Source organism: Echinops telfairi, unplaced genomic scaffold, assembly GCF_000313985.2.
Source record: "Echinops telfairi isolate 266 unplaced genomic scaffold, ASM31398v2 ScPeMD7_7412;HRSCAF=8450, whole genome shotgun sequence".
NCBI classification, from domain to species: domain Eukaryota; kingdom Metazoa; phylum Chordata; class Mammalia; order Afrosoricida; family Tenrecidae; genus Echinops; species Echinops telfairi.
Window position 1 is genome coordinate 12263949 of NW_022111312.1, and position 17055 is coordinate 12281003.

Consider the following 17055-nt stretch of genomic DNA (forward strand, 5'->3'; position numbering starts at 1 on the left):
GCACCCCCCCTCAGGTCTCCATGACTGGCACAGGCCCTATCCCTGCACTTACCCCCCTCTGCTGCTCCTTTACTACCTACTGTCCTCTCAGCAGCCCCCTGAGGACAGAGTGACCAGTGTTCCTCTGCCTCTTGTGCCAGCACCCAACACAGCTGGGGCTCCCTGAGCATCTGCTCAGTGACGTCTGGCACTGCTCGGAGCCCCCAGCTGCTTTGTGGCACCTTGTGAAAGACTGCCAGGGTATACCCTACACCTACACATCAGATGCTGCTCCAGGAAGCCAACCCAGAGCAGCAGAGGAGGGCGCTGACTCCAGGCCCCCCAACAGCACTACCGCTGCCCCGCACATCTTCCACCAGCAGTGCCGAGAAGGACCATGTTGTCCTCCCCCGCAAAGCAAGGAGTCAACAAGAGGGCCCTCCGCTGCCCATCAGTGGCCCCTCAAAGGGGTCTGCTCGGACCACAGGGTCCTTCTCAGCACCTAGAGGGACCCCCAAACAGTCTGCAGCCAGCCCATTGAACAGAAGCTGCCCGCCCCACCTGGGCCCTGCCCACCTTGACGCCCTCCAGCAGTGCCTGGGGGTCCTCGATGCCCTCGGGGACACACTTCTTGTTCTCGGGGAGGGACTCCAGCTTCTCCACCAGGGCCTTCAGGCCTTTCAGCTCAAACTCGGTGAGGTGGGTCCACTTGGCAGGTCCATCTGGGGTGGGCGAGCTGGTGGGCGTCTTGGGGTAGTCTGCCGGTGCCGTGGAGGACTTCCCACTCTCCTGGGACTCGTTAGACAAAGTCCTCTTGAGGAACCGCATGGCGGGGGCCTCCAGGTCCTCGGCAGGGGTGCTAGGGGGTGAGGCGGGACCATCGGCCGGTGGCTTGGGCTCCTTCTCTCCACCATCCTCCTGCTCCTGCTCCTGCTCCTGCTCCTCCTCCTCCGGGGGGTTCTGCTCACAGCACTCCTCATCCATCTCCGGCCAGGAATCCGATGAGAAGCCGTCTATGCTGGGCTTCCTCAGGGCGTCTGTGGGGAGCAGCGGGCACAGACAGACAGAGATAAATACCCCCAATCCCCCTGGAAATCTCCCTCGCTAAAGACCCCTGCCCTCCCCCCACCCCCTCGAGGGATCAAGCTGCTGCTTCCGACCATCACTTCTCTTCTAGAAAGAGGATGTGGCTTTGGGTCAGTGAGACATAGGTTTGAATCCCAGCTCCACTTCTTCCCAGCTGTGTGTACCCAAGCAGGTCACCTCACCTCTCTGGACATATCTGGCTTTTTCAATGTGTAAAAACCAGGACAACCCCCCACCCCCAATTTTTTTTAAGTTAAAAAGGCAACGATTTCTGCCAAAAGCTTGCAGGGAAGAGTTCAAATGAAGAGGCACCGCCGAGTCTCGCTTTGGCCACCCAGCCGTCACCCATGGGCTGCAGGCAGAACTGAGTTCTGCTGGAGTTTTCCAGGTTGAGACTATCTATTGAGATCGCCAGGCCCTTCGTCTGAGGTGCCTCTGATAGGATTCGAACCACCAACAAAGCTTCCCATGACCCACTGTGTACAAACCACCTGTGCCCCACGTCCCCAGGGCTCCTTGGCAGGCAACACACAGCCCAGTAGAGGCGTCTGTCTAGACTCACTCCTGCCCATTTGCTGATAGATTAGAAAAGTCTAGGGTGGCGGCAATGGCAAGGGACCCTAACAAAAGTGTGTGAACATCCCTTAGACAAATACTACAGGAAATGCTCTGCTAGTTCCCGAATATTCAGATTCGAGAACTGGCCCTCTGCTTTCTGACCCCAGGAACGACCCCAGAATCAGGAGCCTCCCCAATGCCGGGATGCTTGGGCCCCACAGGGTCTGGTAGTTCTGCCGTCCCAGCAGCGACGTCACCAGTGTCGGTGTGTCAAGGATGCACTTGCTCTGCCCCACGGGGTTTCCAAGGCTGTAAAGCATGACGGAAGCAGGCTGCCCTCTTTCTCCCCCCAAGCAGCGGCTGGTCGGTTTGAACCTTTGACTTTGGCGGAGTGCTTAATTAGGGAGCCACCAGTTCTCTGTTTCATGATTATGCGCCATCTCTCCTCCTTGGATTAGGCATCTCATCCTCTGACAGAAATGAGACTCCAGAGAACACGGGACACTTCCCAGGAGACAAACCAGCCCTGCCCAGTGCAGACCAGACCCTCGGCAGAAGAGCTTGATCCTCATCACAGGCCCAGTGGGACGCCCCTTAGAGAGACCGAGGAGGGGAAAGCGTACTGCGAGGAAAAGCAAAGAAATGTCTCACGGTGCTGGAGAGCCCAGAGAAGACTGAAGAAAGTGGGCTCCCCTTCCTGTCCCCTACGAGCATGCACAGGTGCCGCAGTATCCACCAGGAAGGGCCCCCCCGCAGTAGCTGTGGGGGAGGAACTGCCTGTTTACAGAGCTCTGGCAGGGGCTCACCCCCAGCTGCAAGACATAACTTCAGGGGAAGAGGGGCTGTCTGTGCAGCCAGATTGTCCCTTTAAGGCACTTAGGCGGGTGCTATAAACCTCTTCTCTCCTTCCCTCTCTCCCTCCTATCCTCTCCCCCCTCTGTCAGGACCACCCACTGCTCATCTTCTGGCCTCCAGCCCAGGTGTCCCTTCCCCTGGCTCCAAGATGGCCTAAGGTTGGGGGCCTGCTCCTAGGTAGGAAAAGCCCACCCCCATGCCAGTGGCCCCAGAGGAATAAAAGTCCAGAATTCCCCCTCATTGGTTCTCCTGTGAGTGACCGCGCCAGGGACCTGCCTACACAGACCAGGACGGCCCCCGGAGTCCATGGGGACTCCCGAGTTCATTCTCCACATTTGGCATTCCCAGTGGGAGTCTGACAAGGAATGCTTCCTCTCCCCGGGATACTAAGATCTCTAGGGTTCTTCCAGGCCCCAGAAATAAAACCAAAATCCCACTGCCATCTAATCCATTCCAACTCATAGTGAGCCTTACACGGGGGTTTCTGAGACTGCAAATCCTTATGGGAACAGACAGCCGCATCTTTCTCCCTCAGAGCGGCTGGCGGGTTTGAACCGGCTGATGATGCGAAACACAGGCTGAGGGCGGGGCGCCCGGGGATCCACTCACCAACCAGCATGGACTCTCTCTGGTGTTCCGGGGTGAGGTAGGATCGCTGAGTCACACAGTGCGCATACCGCTCCAGGACATACCAGCACATCTCATAGTAGAAGGGGTACCGGAATTTGGGCTGCACCTGTAAGCACAGACATAGGTGGGGAAGGGTCAGTGTCCGAGGGAAAGGGGTTTGCAGGAAGTGGGGGGAGAGAAGCCACCAAAGTGTCACTTTCACCAGCCAAGCAGCAAGCGCACAAATGGGGGGTGAGGAGGGAGATGGAATGGGGGCTATGAGGAGGAGGGAAGGAGAGGGAGCTGGAAGGGACCAGGTGCCATTAGCAAGCACGATGAGGAGGAGGAAGAGGCAACGTGAGCAATTCATTTCAATTCGCTGATCGGCAGCCTGCGAGTTCAGGGGGTTGGCTCTGCGCCTGTGTAGCCATAGAAAGTTTCCTGATTCACTGGAGGATGGGAGTCACTGTCTGGCACTGTCTGGTGCCAGCAACGAACAGACTAGGGTGCCTCTTACTTCTAGAACATTCGCCCAGACTGCTGTCCTTCCCTCTCCCTTGAAAAAATCAACCCCCAAACATTACCATTGGCAGAGGCCGGTCCTGCCCGTGGTATCGGGCGGGTGTGACTTTCCATAATCGGGTCGTGGCCTCCAAGCTCCCTCCTGGAGCTGCCACCACACACACACTGGACACTGTTGCTTACATTTCACAAGGGACCCCAAGGTCTATGAGCCCCTCATGTGGCCCGGGACCACCCTAATTCGAAAGGTTGCACACCCCGGGTCTGGGGCAGAGTCTGTGTGGAGAGCAGCCACTCTTGGCATCTCTTACAGGCGAGTCAGTGCAGGGCTGGCGCCCCAGCAGACTGTTGGCAGGGCATGATCTGCAAGAATGAGTGAGGGGAGGAAGATGGAAGGAGGCAGCACCCCCCAGGGCACTGGCAGGGGGAACCTTCCAGAAGCTGCATCCAGAACAAGCCAGGAGGGAGGGAGGGTGGTGGGAGAGAAGATGTGCTCTGCCTCTCGCAGCCCGGGTGCCTTCTCCAGAGGCAACAGAGATGGAACTAGTCCCCACTTTGGCCTACAGGCAGTCCTCCACGGTGGAGGTCAGAGAGCCTCCTCCCCTTCCACACTTCCACACATCTAACCAAACGCACTGCCATCGAGGCCACTCTGACTCATCACGACCGGAAAGGGCGAACTAGACCCGTCCCCTTGTCTCCCGGAGAAACTGGCCCCAAGAAACAAAATGTGCAAGGAACGGACTTACAAACTGCATAACCACTACCTCACCGGGGCTCTCACCTTCTTTAGTCTCTAGAAACTCAGGGAAACAAGATTATGCAACCGTGCCCTTCGCAAAGTCAGCCAACAGGTGGCATTCGACAAGGACAAATGGGGAGTGACAAATGCAGTGTGGTCAAGTTGATGCTACCTCCCAGGGGCCAGAGCAGGACTGCTCCACAAGGCCTTTCTGGCTGCAATCGACGCAAGATCACCAGGCCTTTCTTCCTCAGTGCAGCTGAGTGCCAAGGGCTTGCACCACTCAGGGGACCTTCGACGACGACGTCCACATCAACTCAAGGATCTCCAGCCTCCCTTCGAGCAGCGGTTCTCCACCTATGGGTCGCGACCCCTTTGGGGGCCGAACGACCCTTTCACGGGGACCACCCGATTCATAGCAGTATCAAAATGACAGTGATGAAGTAGCAACGAAAATAATGTTATGGCTGGGGGCGTCACCACATGAGGAGCTGTATGAAAGGGTCGCGGCATGGAGAAGGTGGAGAACTACTGTCTCAGGGAGCCCTTTCCCTGCCTCTCTCGCACTGCCCGCTCACAAGGCAGCACCGATGCCAACCTCTGAGTCCCCAGCCCTCGGCTCCTCATCCACTCTAGGCCCAGCTGACTCAGTTTGCAGCCCAGCAGCCTTTTGCCCATGTTGGCAGTCTCCTTTCCCCCGGCTGTGCCAGGGGCCATTTGCTCTCCCTGCCTCTCGGGGGGATGGTATGCTTGGGGATGGTAGGCAGCCAGGGCATGCTGTGGAGCTTTGCAGGGAGATGCGGGGATGCGGGGAGTCGGGGTCACAGGCTAGTGGTTTCCTTGGCTCCAGCGACTTCCCCAACAGTCCCAGGTCCGTCATTATTCCAAGTCACTGGCTGATGCCCTCCCGAGTTTGACAAGGAGTTGCATCCGGTGGATTCCAGGGGAGTCTCAGTGCTCCCCCGGCTCCAGAGTGATGATTTTGAGCTACATTGCCAATACCGAAAAGAATAAACAGTGAGGCCTCTCCTCAGCCCCTCACGCCCCTCTCCCGACTCTAAAGAATCAGTTGGCAAAACTCTGAAGTTGCTTTTGACTTTCAAAATTGGAGGGGTGGGCACATTACTTTCCAGTGGGTGGGCACCGTGATGCCTGAGAATCAGCTTTGGTTAGGGATAAACAAATGATTTGTTTGGGGCTGTATTGTTGCTGAATCCAAGAAAAACCAGCTGGTTGAAAAAAGATGCCGATAAAGAAAAAAATATATTTTAAGTTGGTTTTTTTTTTTCTCACAAGAGCACCGCAAGAAACTAAATGTACAATGAACGGACTTACAAACAGTTGTCACTGCCCACCCTCCACCTTCACACGGTGCCTGCCACGCGCCTGGGAATGTGAGACACAAGCTGACTCAGCACGGGCCCTGCAGCGAGTGCGGCCCACAGTGACAACATGCTGCCCCCCACCCGCACCCCGCAGCAGCCTCACGACCACTATGACGCTCAGTGTTACTCAGTGGCAGGTGTATGGCCTCCCAGGATGAGGCGGTCACCAGTCTCCGTCCACAATGAAAGGAGACACCCCGCCACCCACACACAGCTCCCCGCCATCCCGGCAGTGTGAGTGCTCTAGCAGAGTGGGGGCCCCACCTCTGAGTAAACCTCTGGGGCTAACTGGGGTTCCCAAAGGCCCCTTTGAGGGGTCTCTGGCCTTTGACCTCATCCTTGCAGGCCGAGTCAGCTTATAGTTGCATGGACCAAAGGAGAGTCTAGAACTCCCAGCAGTGATGTACCAGAGGGTGGGGAGGGCAGGTGAGGGGGTGGGGGGGAGGGCAAAACCCAATGGTAGTGGGGAGGGGAGAAGGAGAATAGATTGCTTGCAATTTCCAAATCCCTCACTGGCTGTGGGGTGTGGGGAAAGTTGAGGGAAAAGATCAACACCAGAGCCTGATTGTTTGGACCCTCCCATCACTTACCAATCTAACTGAAGTTAAAAAAAAAAAAATGGTGAAGGGAGACATCAGTCAGTGTAAGACATGAAAAAAAGAAATTAATAAATTATCAAGGGTTCATGAAGGAGGAAGGGTAAGGCAGGGAGGGGAGAAAATGAGAAGCTGATACCAAGGGCTCAGGTAGAAAGAAAATGTTTTGAAAATGATGGCAACAAATGTACAAATGTACTCGACACAATGAATGAATGGATGGATTGTGATAGGAGTTGTACGAGCCCCCAAAATGATTTTTTTAAAATGTAGTGAGAATCTTTGAGCTGTGATCTTAAAATAGCCAGCCATGCCCAACACATCCATTCTCTGGAGTGGCGCCTCTCCCAGCCCTCATTGCCCCTTTACAGATGGGCACTCCTGTCTGTCCCCGACAAGGGGAAGAAACCAGCCAGCAGGCCCGGGAGATGGACATGCAGTGGTTTCCAGAGCCAGGAGCACGTTCTTGGGGCCCCTGCTCAGAACTGGGGTCCATCTACTGAGCACTGGAAGGGCAGGTTCTTTGTCTGAAACAGGCCAATTCCATGGGGCGTAGAGGATGCTGGCTTCCTCTGACTGCCCCCTCCCTTCCACCCGAGCTGCGTCTTCGGACTCTTGAAATCCTGCTTGAAATGGCTGTGCCCTCCTTGCACAAGTGTGCAGGAGCATGGAGAACTGAGCTGTGGGCGCTGATGGGGCACCCTGACATGTTATCTGTGGTTTCAGTTCTGCTAACCAAGGCTTTTTGTCTGCCAGGGCTCCTTTAACATAAACGCCTGGGTATTGCAGCTGAGCCCCTCTCCAAAGATCAGAAATCAACGCCGATTAAACAGTCTGCCACTGCTTCCCGCCCAGAACCCCCACCCCTCCACCTGCTCTAAGGGAAACCAGATGGGTGTCCACACACAAGGACGACAAGGACGGGCCTTGGGGGAGGGGACTGCGGAAGCTCATCTCAAGGTGGCTCAGGATCCCACGGGCACTCGCCATGATACCTGGGTTCTGCTACAGGCTCCTCATGCCCTGCTCTCTCTGGGGCCCCATCCACCAAGAAGAAAGGTCCTGACTCCTGAGGGATACAGGGAGGTGGCAGCCCAGCTGGCTGCCCTGGGAAATCCCAGCCCACCACAGCTTTCAGGAATTGCCTGGAGAGTCGCAGGTCTGTTCATCCCCTTGGCAATTTCTCCTTTCTGCCTTGTCCTTGCCGGTCAGCTCGCAGATAGATGGGTCTGTTCTCCAGGGCCAGCTGAGGAGCACGTGGCCCCAACCCCACACTGCACATAACCCAAACTGTGATGGTCACTCATGCCCTAAGGATGGGTGCCTTTCTCAGGCACTGAACCTTCCAGGTTGGGGCTAGCTATGGCTGGATCTGGTCTCTCCTGTGGCCTGCATGGGGCCGGAAAGAAAGGCCCAATATCCCTAGGAAACAAGGGCCTTGCAGATGGCCCTGGCTCAGACCCTCGTCCCCAGTCTCCCGGCAGAACCACATGCCAGCACTTCCTGGCCATGGTGTCTAACTGCCGAGCACAGCCTGGGGACCCAAGCTTAGGTGCCTTGGTGCCAGGACTGTTCAATCGGTCAGATACACACACAGGTACACACGTGACTCCACAAAATCCACCCCATGACTGAGATGGCAAGGAAGGCACAGGGCCCCCAGCAAGGTTCCATTCTGTTAACACTAGATGGTGGCCAGGAGTCAGAGCAAACAACACGCAAACCTGAAACAGACACGGAAATGATGGGACTCTGGGCGCCAACCTCCCTGTGGAGTTTCTTTCTGGGCTGGGAATGTCACAACCGCTTTCTGATGCCAAAAGCCCTCACCAAGGCAACGTCCAGGCAAGCCACACACTGGAAAACTATGCTGCCGTGAAAAAGGGCGACACTACCGGTATGTGTACACAAACCTAAAATTATTGGTGGCTACCAGGGCGACCCGGACAGAGTGGGGCAGGGACTCGTTGCTGAAGGTTGCTGAAGGGCCACGGGGCTTCCAAGGGTAATAGAAGAATCTGGACATGGATAGTGGTGCTGACAGAACACTAGGATAAAGGTAATTAAGTCTCTCGAGTGAACACAGGGAACGTTTAAATGGGTAATGTTTTATTGTGTATTGGGGGGCTTCAAAAATCCGTGGAAAAATTCCATTGTCTTTTCACTCCATTTGTCTATGAATTTTTCGGAGCCTCCATATATATACATACCACATTAAAAAAAGATCTAGTGTGGGTATGTGAACCCCCAAAGCAGGATGCTGAGTGAAAGATAAAAGACACAACAAGAAACAGTGAATTATCCCATTTCTATGCAATGTCCGGAACTGGCCCGGAAGAGGGGCCACCAGGGTTTCTTTCAGGGGGATGACAACGGTCCCAGAACTAGATGGTGCTTATGGCTGTACAGCACAGAGTGCGTACTGAAACGCCACAGAATCGGATGCTGTAAAGTGGTGAGATCATGTGAATCAGAGCGGCGATGACTCAGAATAGCCCAGTGGGGATGGCTGCCCAACTCGATTAGTGTCACCAAGGTCAAAGAATTGTCCTGGGGCAAGTCAAGTATCGCTACAGAATCATAGAACCCTCTATGGGAACTCCAAAACCAGATGGGAAGCTTATTGTTGGTCAACAAATCCTCCATGTAGGTCTGGAGTTTCCATCTCTCTAGCCTGTTCTCAGGAATCCTGGTGGTGTAGTGGAGACAAGTTAGGCTGTTAACCACAAGTCAACAGTTCAAAGCCACCACCTCTCCATGAGAGAAAGACAGTTGTTCTATTGCCATCAAGAGTAACAGCCTGGGAACCCCACAGGGGCAGTTCTACTCTGTTTTATAGGGTGGCTGGGAGTCGAAATTGACTTAGTGTTGAGGTTTCATGGGGCACTTCCCCAAATATTTCTGTGCCCTTTGGCTGACACCAGGTTCAAACGGTACTTTTGACATTCTCATGGGACTCAAATCATGTTCCTTTTCAATGTTCCTTGCGTTTGGGGAACAAAAATAAGTCTGGAGGGACAAGATCATGGCAGGAGGTGGGCAGGGTAAGATTTCCCGATGGCAGTCTCTCAGGGACAGCCTGTGCTGCCGTCTCCAACAACAAGCAGATGCACTGTGACGGGAGAAAGTCCTCGGGGCAACTTTCCTGGACCCCCCTCTCACTGATGCCGTTGCCACTTGTCTGAACGTTTCTTCAGAAGCCCCCAGTGATCATCTGGCATCTTTTGAGAAACTGCAAAATTCAGTCCTCGACACCTTCTGAGCTGACCGCTCTGCCTACCAGATTCCCCAACCCTGTTTACTCGGACATCAAGTGAGTTGAAGACAAGCGTATCGTTAAGAGAAGTTGTCTGCAGCAGTTCCAGGTCACAGAGGCCTGTTCAAACATGTTTTGTTTGGAGTAATACCGTGCACAGGTGACCTCGAGCCCTAGGAGCGAGACTTTGTCACTTACCCTCACACGCAGAGAAGTGGCTGAATGGCTGTATGCTTTGCATATATAGCCATCAACAACAGCACCAAACTAAATAAACATTTTTAAGTAGTAAATTCTGTGTTAGGTGCTTGTGTATTCATTTAGAGAAAAGAAAGAGAAATATTTGAAAAGAATTTTTTTAAACAAAAAGAAGAATATGAACTTGCACCCAAACCACAATAACATGTGTGTTTTTTGTTTTTTTTTTTGGGGGGGGGGTTTAAGAATCATTGACTAGAAAAAAGTAGAAGAGAAAGAAATGAGCCTATTTTGCCCCAGGGTCTCCTCCTCCTGGCATCCACTCAATCTCAAATGTCAAGAGTCACAGTGCACAGGAATTGGGGGAGAAACTGGGGGCCCCCGGCTATTCAGAGAAGACTGAAAGGCAGCACCAGGTGGGGATGGGGCATGAGTCTGGGAGGCAGTTGATGTCGTTGTCACAGGAAAAGTGACCCCCAGCCCAAGAAAGCTAGGGACCCACCAAGTGCTCACAGGCACCGCAGGGATGTCCCCTTCACCTTTCAGGGGTGCATGGTCAAGCTCTGACTTGGGCCCAGGTGGCCCGCCACACCCCCTCCAAACACAGTGACCACAACCCCAAAGCCCCTCCCATTCCCCTCTGCACCCGAGGAGAAGACAAGGTGGGGCTCCTGTCCCCCCTGGGGCTTTCTCAGGAGGCACTTCCTCATGGGCCAGGGGGTTTTGGTGGTTGCTGGCTTAGAGGCGAACTGAAACCCCAGGGGACCGAGATGGGGCCCTTTGGGGCATCCCCTGCCAGGCAGGGCTTTAGGCAGGGAGCTCGGGACAGGGAACCTCCTTACCCGAGTTCTGTCCTCAATCTCGTAGATCTGCAGCTGCATGGGCACGTTAAAGCTGTGCAGGATGTTCCCGCCGAAGACCAGCGAGTCTACCGGGGTGTAGACGGCATGGATCCAGCCTAGGGGTAAGGGGAGAGGGGCTGAGAAGGCAGAGACCAACTCCTAGGGTATAGATGGCAGGTACCCAGCCTGGGGGAGCCGGTAGCAGCCAGCGAGTCTACACGTGTGCACGACACTGGATTGAACCTGGGGGAAACAGGGTGAGAGGCTGAGCTGGCAGGGACCAATGAGTCCACAGGGGTCTCGACTGCATGGATCCAGCATGGGGGAGGAGGAGGGAGAGCTGAGCTGGCTGTCTTCCCACCTCACCAGGCTGCAGGGGACACATGGACTGGCAGTGGAAATGCCAATGCTCCACCAGAGGCCATAGTTCGGAAGCCCCACCAGACTAGGCGGGCACGATGGGGTCCCAGGCTAACCCAAGAAGCTGCTGAGAAGCTGCAGACCCCGCTCTTGGCGATCAAGATGGTTCAGACGTCTTCCTGGTACCTGGCTGCAGACACCAACAGGCCTGTGCCCAATGGTGGGAACTGTTAGGACCACACCTCATTCACCTGGCCCCTTCCTAGCCTGTCAGAAGCTTCAGTGTGGCCAGCTTCTGTATCCAATGGACCCTGGTGGGCTCTGGGGGCACACCTGCCTTCTGGTTTACACTGCCATCAAATGAGATTCTCTTACATGCCTCCAGTGACGGGAAGCTCACAACCTCACCAGGAGGTCACTCTAATATCACTGAGTTAAAACTCTGCAGGAAACTGCCCTTGACCTGGCTGACATAAATTCCCATGTGCCGTTGGGCTTCCTCAGTCCTATATGCACACTCATCTATCATGCTATACTTTCTACACCCTGCACTCTGCAGGTTGATTCCCCCTCCAAAGTAGAAGGACCAAGAACAACACAGCTTTCTATTGGTGACCTGATTGTCCCCCAACTCATCCATGACATGGTGGGATCGTCACCTCCCTTGAATTGGATAGAAGGTCCCCATTGATGCAGCCCAAGACCATACTCCCTGGTTTCTAGTCAGCAGCCAGATCAAAGGCCGACTAGGACTGTTGTTTTTGTTGTCAGTTCCGACCCATAGTAACCCCACAAACAACAGAACAAACATTACCCAAGGACCTCTTCATCGTCATCATCATTGTCCTGGTTGAGCCTGTTGTGGCATGTGGTGTGTCAATCCATTCTGTTAAGAGTCTTCTTCTACATTTACCCCTTGCATGACTTTACCAGGCATGATGACCTTCTCCAGCAACTGGTCACTGCTAATGACATGTCCAGTCTGTGAGATGAAGTCTCACCATCTTCAGTTTGAAGGAGCACTCTGGCTACATTTCTCCCAAGACAAAGGTGTTCATTCTTCTGGCGGTCCATGATATAGTTAATATTCTTCACCAACCACCTAGTTAATGCATCAATTCTGTGGCCTTATCCATCATCCAGTTTTTGTGTGTGACTGAGGTGATTGCAAAAACCATGCCTTTGAGTGAGGTACACTTTGACCTTCAACGTGATATCTTTGGTTTTGAACACTCGATCATGATTTTCTTTTAATATTTAAAAATATACTTTTTATTTTGCTTTATTTTAGAACTGAATGATGCTACAAAACCATTCTCTACTAAAGAATATTTAAAAGTCAGACAGTGTAAGATATGACAAAATAACAATAATTTATAAATTATCAAGGGCTTATGAGGGAGGGGGGAGTCGGAAGGGAAAAAATGAGGAGCTGATACTAAGGGCTCAAGCAGAAAGCAAATGTTTTGAGAATGATGGCAACACATGTACAAATGTGCTTGACACAATGGATTTGTAAGTATGGCTTGTGATAAGAGTTGTATGAGCCCCGAACAAAATGATTTTTAAAAAGTTACCTGGATTTACCAAAAAAAGAATAATTAAAAATAAAACAAAGTTTTCAGAAATCCAGCTCTGCAAAATGGCCTGTCAAGCTGCAGAAAAGCAATTCATCTTTTTGGAGCTAAGAGAATTAATGCAAAAAAAAAAGGGGGGGGGGGAATCTGGCGATTTTTATCTAAGGTGTTTTCTTTAACCTTTGAAATAGCACAGGTCTTACTTTATTTCCTTTTCAAATTTTTTAATCGTTTTATTAAATTTTTATTAAAATATCACTTTATTGGAGACTCTTACATCTCGATCTTGATTTTTTTGACTGCTGCTTCCATGAATGTTGATTGTGGATCCGAGTAAAATGAAATCCTTAACAACTTTCATCTTTGCTCCTTGTATCATGATGTTGTTTATTGGTCCTGTTGTGAAGATGTTTGCTTTCTTTAGGTTGAGGTGTAATCCATATTGGGGACTATAGTCTTTGACTTTCGTCAGTGCTTCAAGTCCTCTTCACCTTCAGCTGGTGGAGTTGAGGGTTATGTGTTCGGCTGCTAACCGTAAGGCCAGTAGTTCAAAACCACCAGCCAATCTGTGGGAGAAAAATGAGGCTTTCTACTCCCATAAACAATTACAGTATCAGAAGCTCACAGGGGAAGTTCTCCCCTTTCACAGAAGGTCATCAGTAGTCAGCCTTGAGTTTTTGGTTTTCCCTGTCAGCAAGGAAGATTGTGTCATCGGCATATCAAAGTTCATAAATGAATCTTCCTCCAAACCGGATGTTACTTTCTTCTCCATCCGCTTCTTGAATTATTTGCTCAGCATCCAGACTGACTGTGATGAAAGGGACCCATCCTGACCTGGCCTGATGTAAAACGAAGCATTCCACTGGGTCAGTTCCGACGCTGTGCACAACAGTCCCAAACTGCACCGTCCTGCACCACCCTTGACAACTGTTCCTATGCCGGAGGCCACTGTTGCAGCCACGGTGGCAATCCAACTTGTTGAGAGCCTTTCTCTTTTTTGCTACCCCTCCACTTTACAGTCTCCTAGTCCTGCTTCCATGGCTGTCTCTTAGTCTATGTACAGGTTCCTCAGACACGAGTGAGTGTATAAGGAATTCCCATTCTTCACAATGTCACCTATAATTTTTTATTTTATGGTCATGCACAGTTAAATGCCTTCCTGTAGCCAGTAAAGCACAGATAAATATCTGGTAATCTCCGCTTTCAGTCAAGATCCACTATCATCCACGATCTCTCTCCTTCTGTCTCTTGTCTAGTTTGCATTTCTGGGAGTTCCCTGTCATGGCACTGCTGCAGCCATTTTTACACTATCTTTAGCAAAATCTTATTTGCATGTGAGATTCATCCTACTGTACGGCAATTTCTGTCCTCTGTTGGGTTTCCTTTCTTTCGAACGGGCACGGTCGGGGCTCTCTTCCTGTCAGCGCGGAGGCATAGAGGAGTGCATGTTTCCCTAGTGGCTGCTATTTGTCGAAGGCTTCTCAGTGGTATTTCACCAATTCTAGAGGCTTGCAATTGTTTGATCCAGCTCATTGACTTCGTGATTTCTTCTACTCACTTCATCCACTCTATGTTCAAGAACAAGAGGCAGAGTCTCTCTTGATATCCATTTCCGTCTTCTTTGGCTCTTTTTTTTTTTTTTTTTAGGTATTTCCTTTCTTCTTCTTTTTTTTAATCAGTTATTTATTTATTTATTTTTAAATCATTTTATTAGGGGCTCATACAACTCTTATCACAATCCATACACACATCAATTGTGTAAAGCACATTTGTACATTCATTGCCCTGGCTCTTTTTTTTTTTTAGGAGTATCTCATTTCTGACAGGTATCATGTCTTTGGTATCATTCCATAAAGCATCTGGCTTGGAGCATTCGTGCTCAATGCTTCAAATCTGTTCTTGAGGTGGCCTCTAACTTCAGTGGGATATAATCAAGATTATATTTTGGCTCTCATGGACTTTCTTTAATTTCCTTCAGCTTCAACCTGAACTTGCAATATGAACAATTAGTGGGCAGTTCTACAGTCGGTCACGCGCGGCTTGTTTTGCCTTATGATACTGAGTTTCTCTATCGTCTCTTTGCGCAGATGTAATCGATTTGATTCCCGTGTATTCTCTCCATGTGTTGAGGTCCACATGTATAATCAGCGCCGATTACCCTTTTGAAAAAGAAGCATTTGCAATGAACAAGTCATCAGTCTTGAAAAAATTCTATCACAGAATTTCCGGCATAATTTCTGTCACCAAGGCCATAGTTTCCAACTATTGATCCTTCTTCTTTCTTTCCAACTTTTGCATCTTATCAGTAAAGATCAACACATCTTAACTGCATCATTGATCAATTTCAGATTGTAGACACTGGTAAAAAATGTTTAAGTTCTTCAACTTTGGAATTAGTGCATAAATCTGAATAATAGCTGCATTAACTGGTCTTCCTTGTCAGTGTGCAGATATTATCCTACCACTGACAGCATTGTACTGTAGGATAGCACTTGAAATATTCGTTTTTCCTTTTTATTTTTGCATTAACTATTTTATTGGGGGACTCTTACAGATCTTCTGAAAATCCAAAACATTTTCTTTCTACTTGAGCCCTTGGTATCAGCTCCCCTTTTTTCCCCTCCCCACCCCACTCCCACCCTTGATCAATTATATATCGCTGTTGTTATTTTTGAAATATTCTTTTTGATGATGAATGTGATACCGTTCTTCTTTAATCTGTCATGCTTGATCTATGAGACTATATGCCTATCAGATTCAAAATGGCAATACTAGTCCATGTTGCTCACCGATGCCCAGCATATCAATTTTCATGTGTTCTATTTCATTTTTGACAACTTCCAATTTTCCTAGATTCATAGTTCACTTGTTCCACATTCCAATCATCAGCAAATATCTATAGCTGCTTTTTCTCATGTTGAGTCCTGCCACATCAGCGAATCAAAGCTTGGTTCCACTCTCTTCCTCAGTGGAATGTTGAGTGCTTTCCAACCGGAGGGCGCTCCTCTTCCTGTACTATATCAAACAACGTTCCACTGCTACCCATAAGGTTTGTCACTACCCAATTTTTTCAGAAATAGGACATAAGGTCCTTCTCCTAGCCTGTCTTGGTTTGGAAGCTCTGCTGAAGCCCATCCACCATGAGTTGCCCTGCTGGCCTTGACAGGACTAGTGGCATAGCTTCCAGGATCACAGCAGCACACAAGCCACCACGAAAAGACAAAGTGATAGGCGAGTGGTGGAGTGACCCAGCTTATAACGAAAATCCTTCAGTCCATTTCCAAAGATCTACAGGCAAGTAGATCTTATCTCATCCAGCCCTCCCAACCACATTGTGAAGTCTTACTCCCACTTTACATATGGGGTCACCGAGACACCCAGAGGCTAAGCCTCTTCTCTAAAGTCAGAGCCATATTTCCCCTGAGACTCTAAGATCCTTGCTTTTAGCTTATGCCCTCAGCTATACTGTAGGGTTAAATTTATTTATTTTTCTTTCTTAAATCATTTTATTGGGGGCTCATACAGCTCTTATTACAATACATACATGCATCCACTGCGTCGAGCACATTTGTTGCCATCACCATTTTCAAAACATTTTCCTTCTACTTGAGCCCTTCGTAACAGCTCCTTATTCCCCCCCCCACCCTCCCTCCCTCACGAACCCTTGATAATTTATAGATTATTATTTTCCATGTCTTACACTGACCGATGTTTCCCTTTACCCACTTTTCTGTGTCCATCCCGCTGGGAGGGGGTAATAAGGTAGCTCATTGTAATCGGTTCCCCCTTTCTCCCCCCACCTTCCCCGTCCCCTCCTGGTAAATCTATTTTTTTTGGCATACAGGAACTAACATTGATTCCAATTTCATTTCTTCCTGTTCTGCCAGAAGGAAGCTGGGTTCTGCCCTCTATCACATTCCCCTGAGGCCCTGCCCTCTGCAGGTTTTCAGGACCCCCTAGAAAAAAATCACTTCAGCTCCTTGCCGGTAGTGTCCACCAGAGTTGCCTTTTATACCCTCAGACAAGCCTATCCCCTGTTTGGCAGGCCCCCAGTAATCCTCTCCCACACGATCAGAAGGTTTCCTTGGATGAGAAGGGGGAGAATCCTGGTCTGCTAACCACAAGGTCAGTGGTTCAAATCCCCCAGCATGCTCTAAGTGAGAAAGATGAAGGGATATGTCCCCATAAAGATTTTTCAGCCTCAGAAACTATAAGTTGGAAACAACTCTGGATGGCAGTGGATGTGGGTTTTGGGCTTAAGTAGGAAAGAGGAATCTTAGTGGCACTGTGGGTTAAGCGTTGGGCTGCTAACTGAAAGGTTGGTGGTTCAAACCCACTGGTCTCTCAGCAAGAGAAAGATGAGGCTGTCTGCTCCATAAAGACATACAGCCTCAGGAACAGATATGTAAGGTTGTTATGAGTCCGAATTGACTTGCTGGCTGTGGCTTTAAGGAGGAAGAAGGGATACTGATGGCACCATGAGTTAAGCT

At 50.6% G+C, this 17055-nt stretch overlaps 1 protein-coding gene across 1 annotated transcript in view; it reads right to left on the minus strand.

Annotated features, from left to right (window-relative positions):
- KDM2B (lysine demethylase 2B) overlaps window positions 1-17055 on the minus strand; it is a 75412-nt gene that overhangs the window by 15742 nt on the left and 42615 nt on the right. The window contains exons 10-12 of the mRNA XM_045296717.1: window positions 10629-10744; window positions 3088-3214; window positions 556-1016 (exon numbers count right to left, since the gene is read on the minus strand). Coding sequence (XP_045152652.1) covers window positions 556-1016; window positions 3088-3214; window positions 10629-10744 — 704 coding nt within the window. The remainder of the gene's footprint in view (window positions 1-555; window positions 1017-3087; window positions 3215-10628; window positions 10745-17055) is intronic.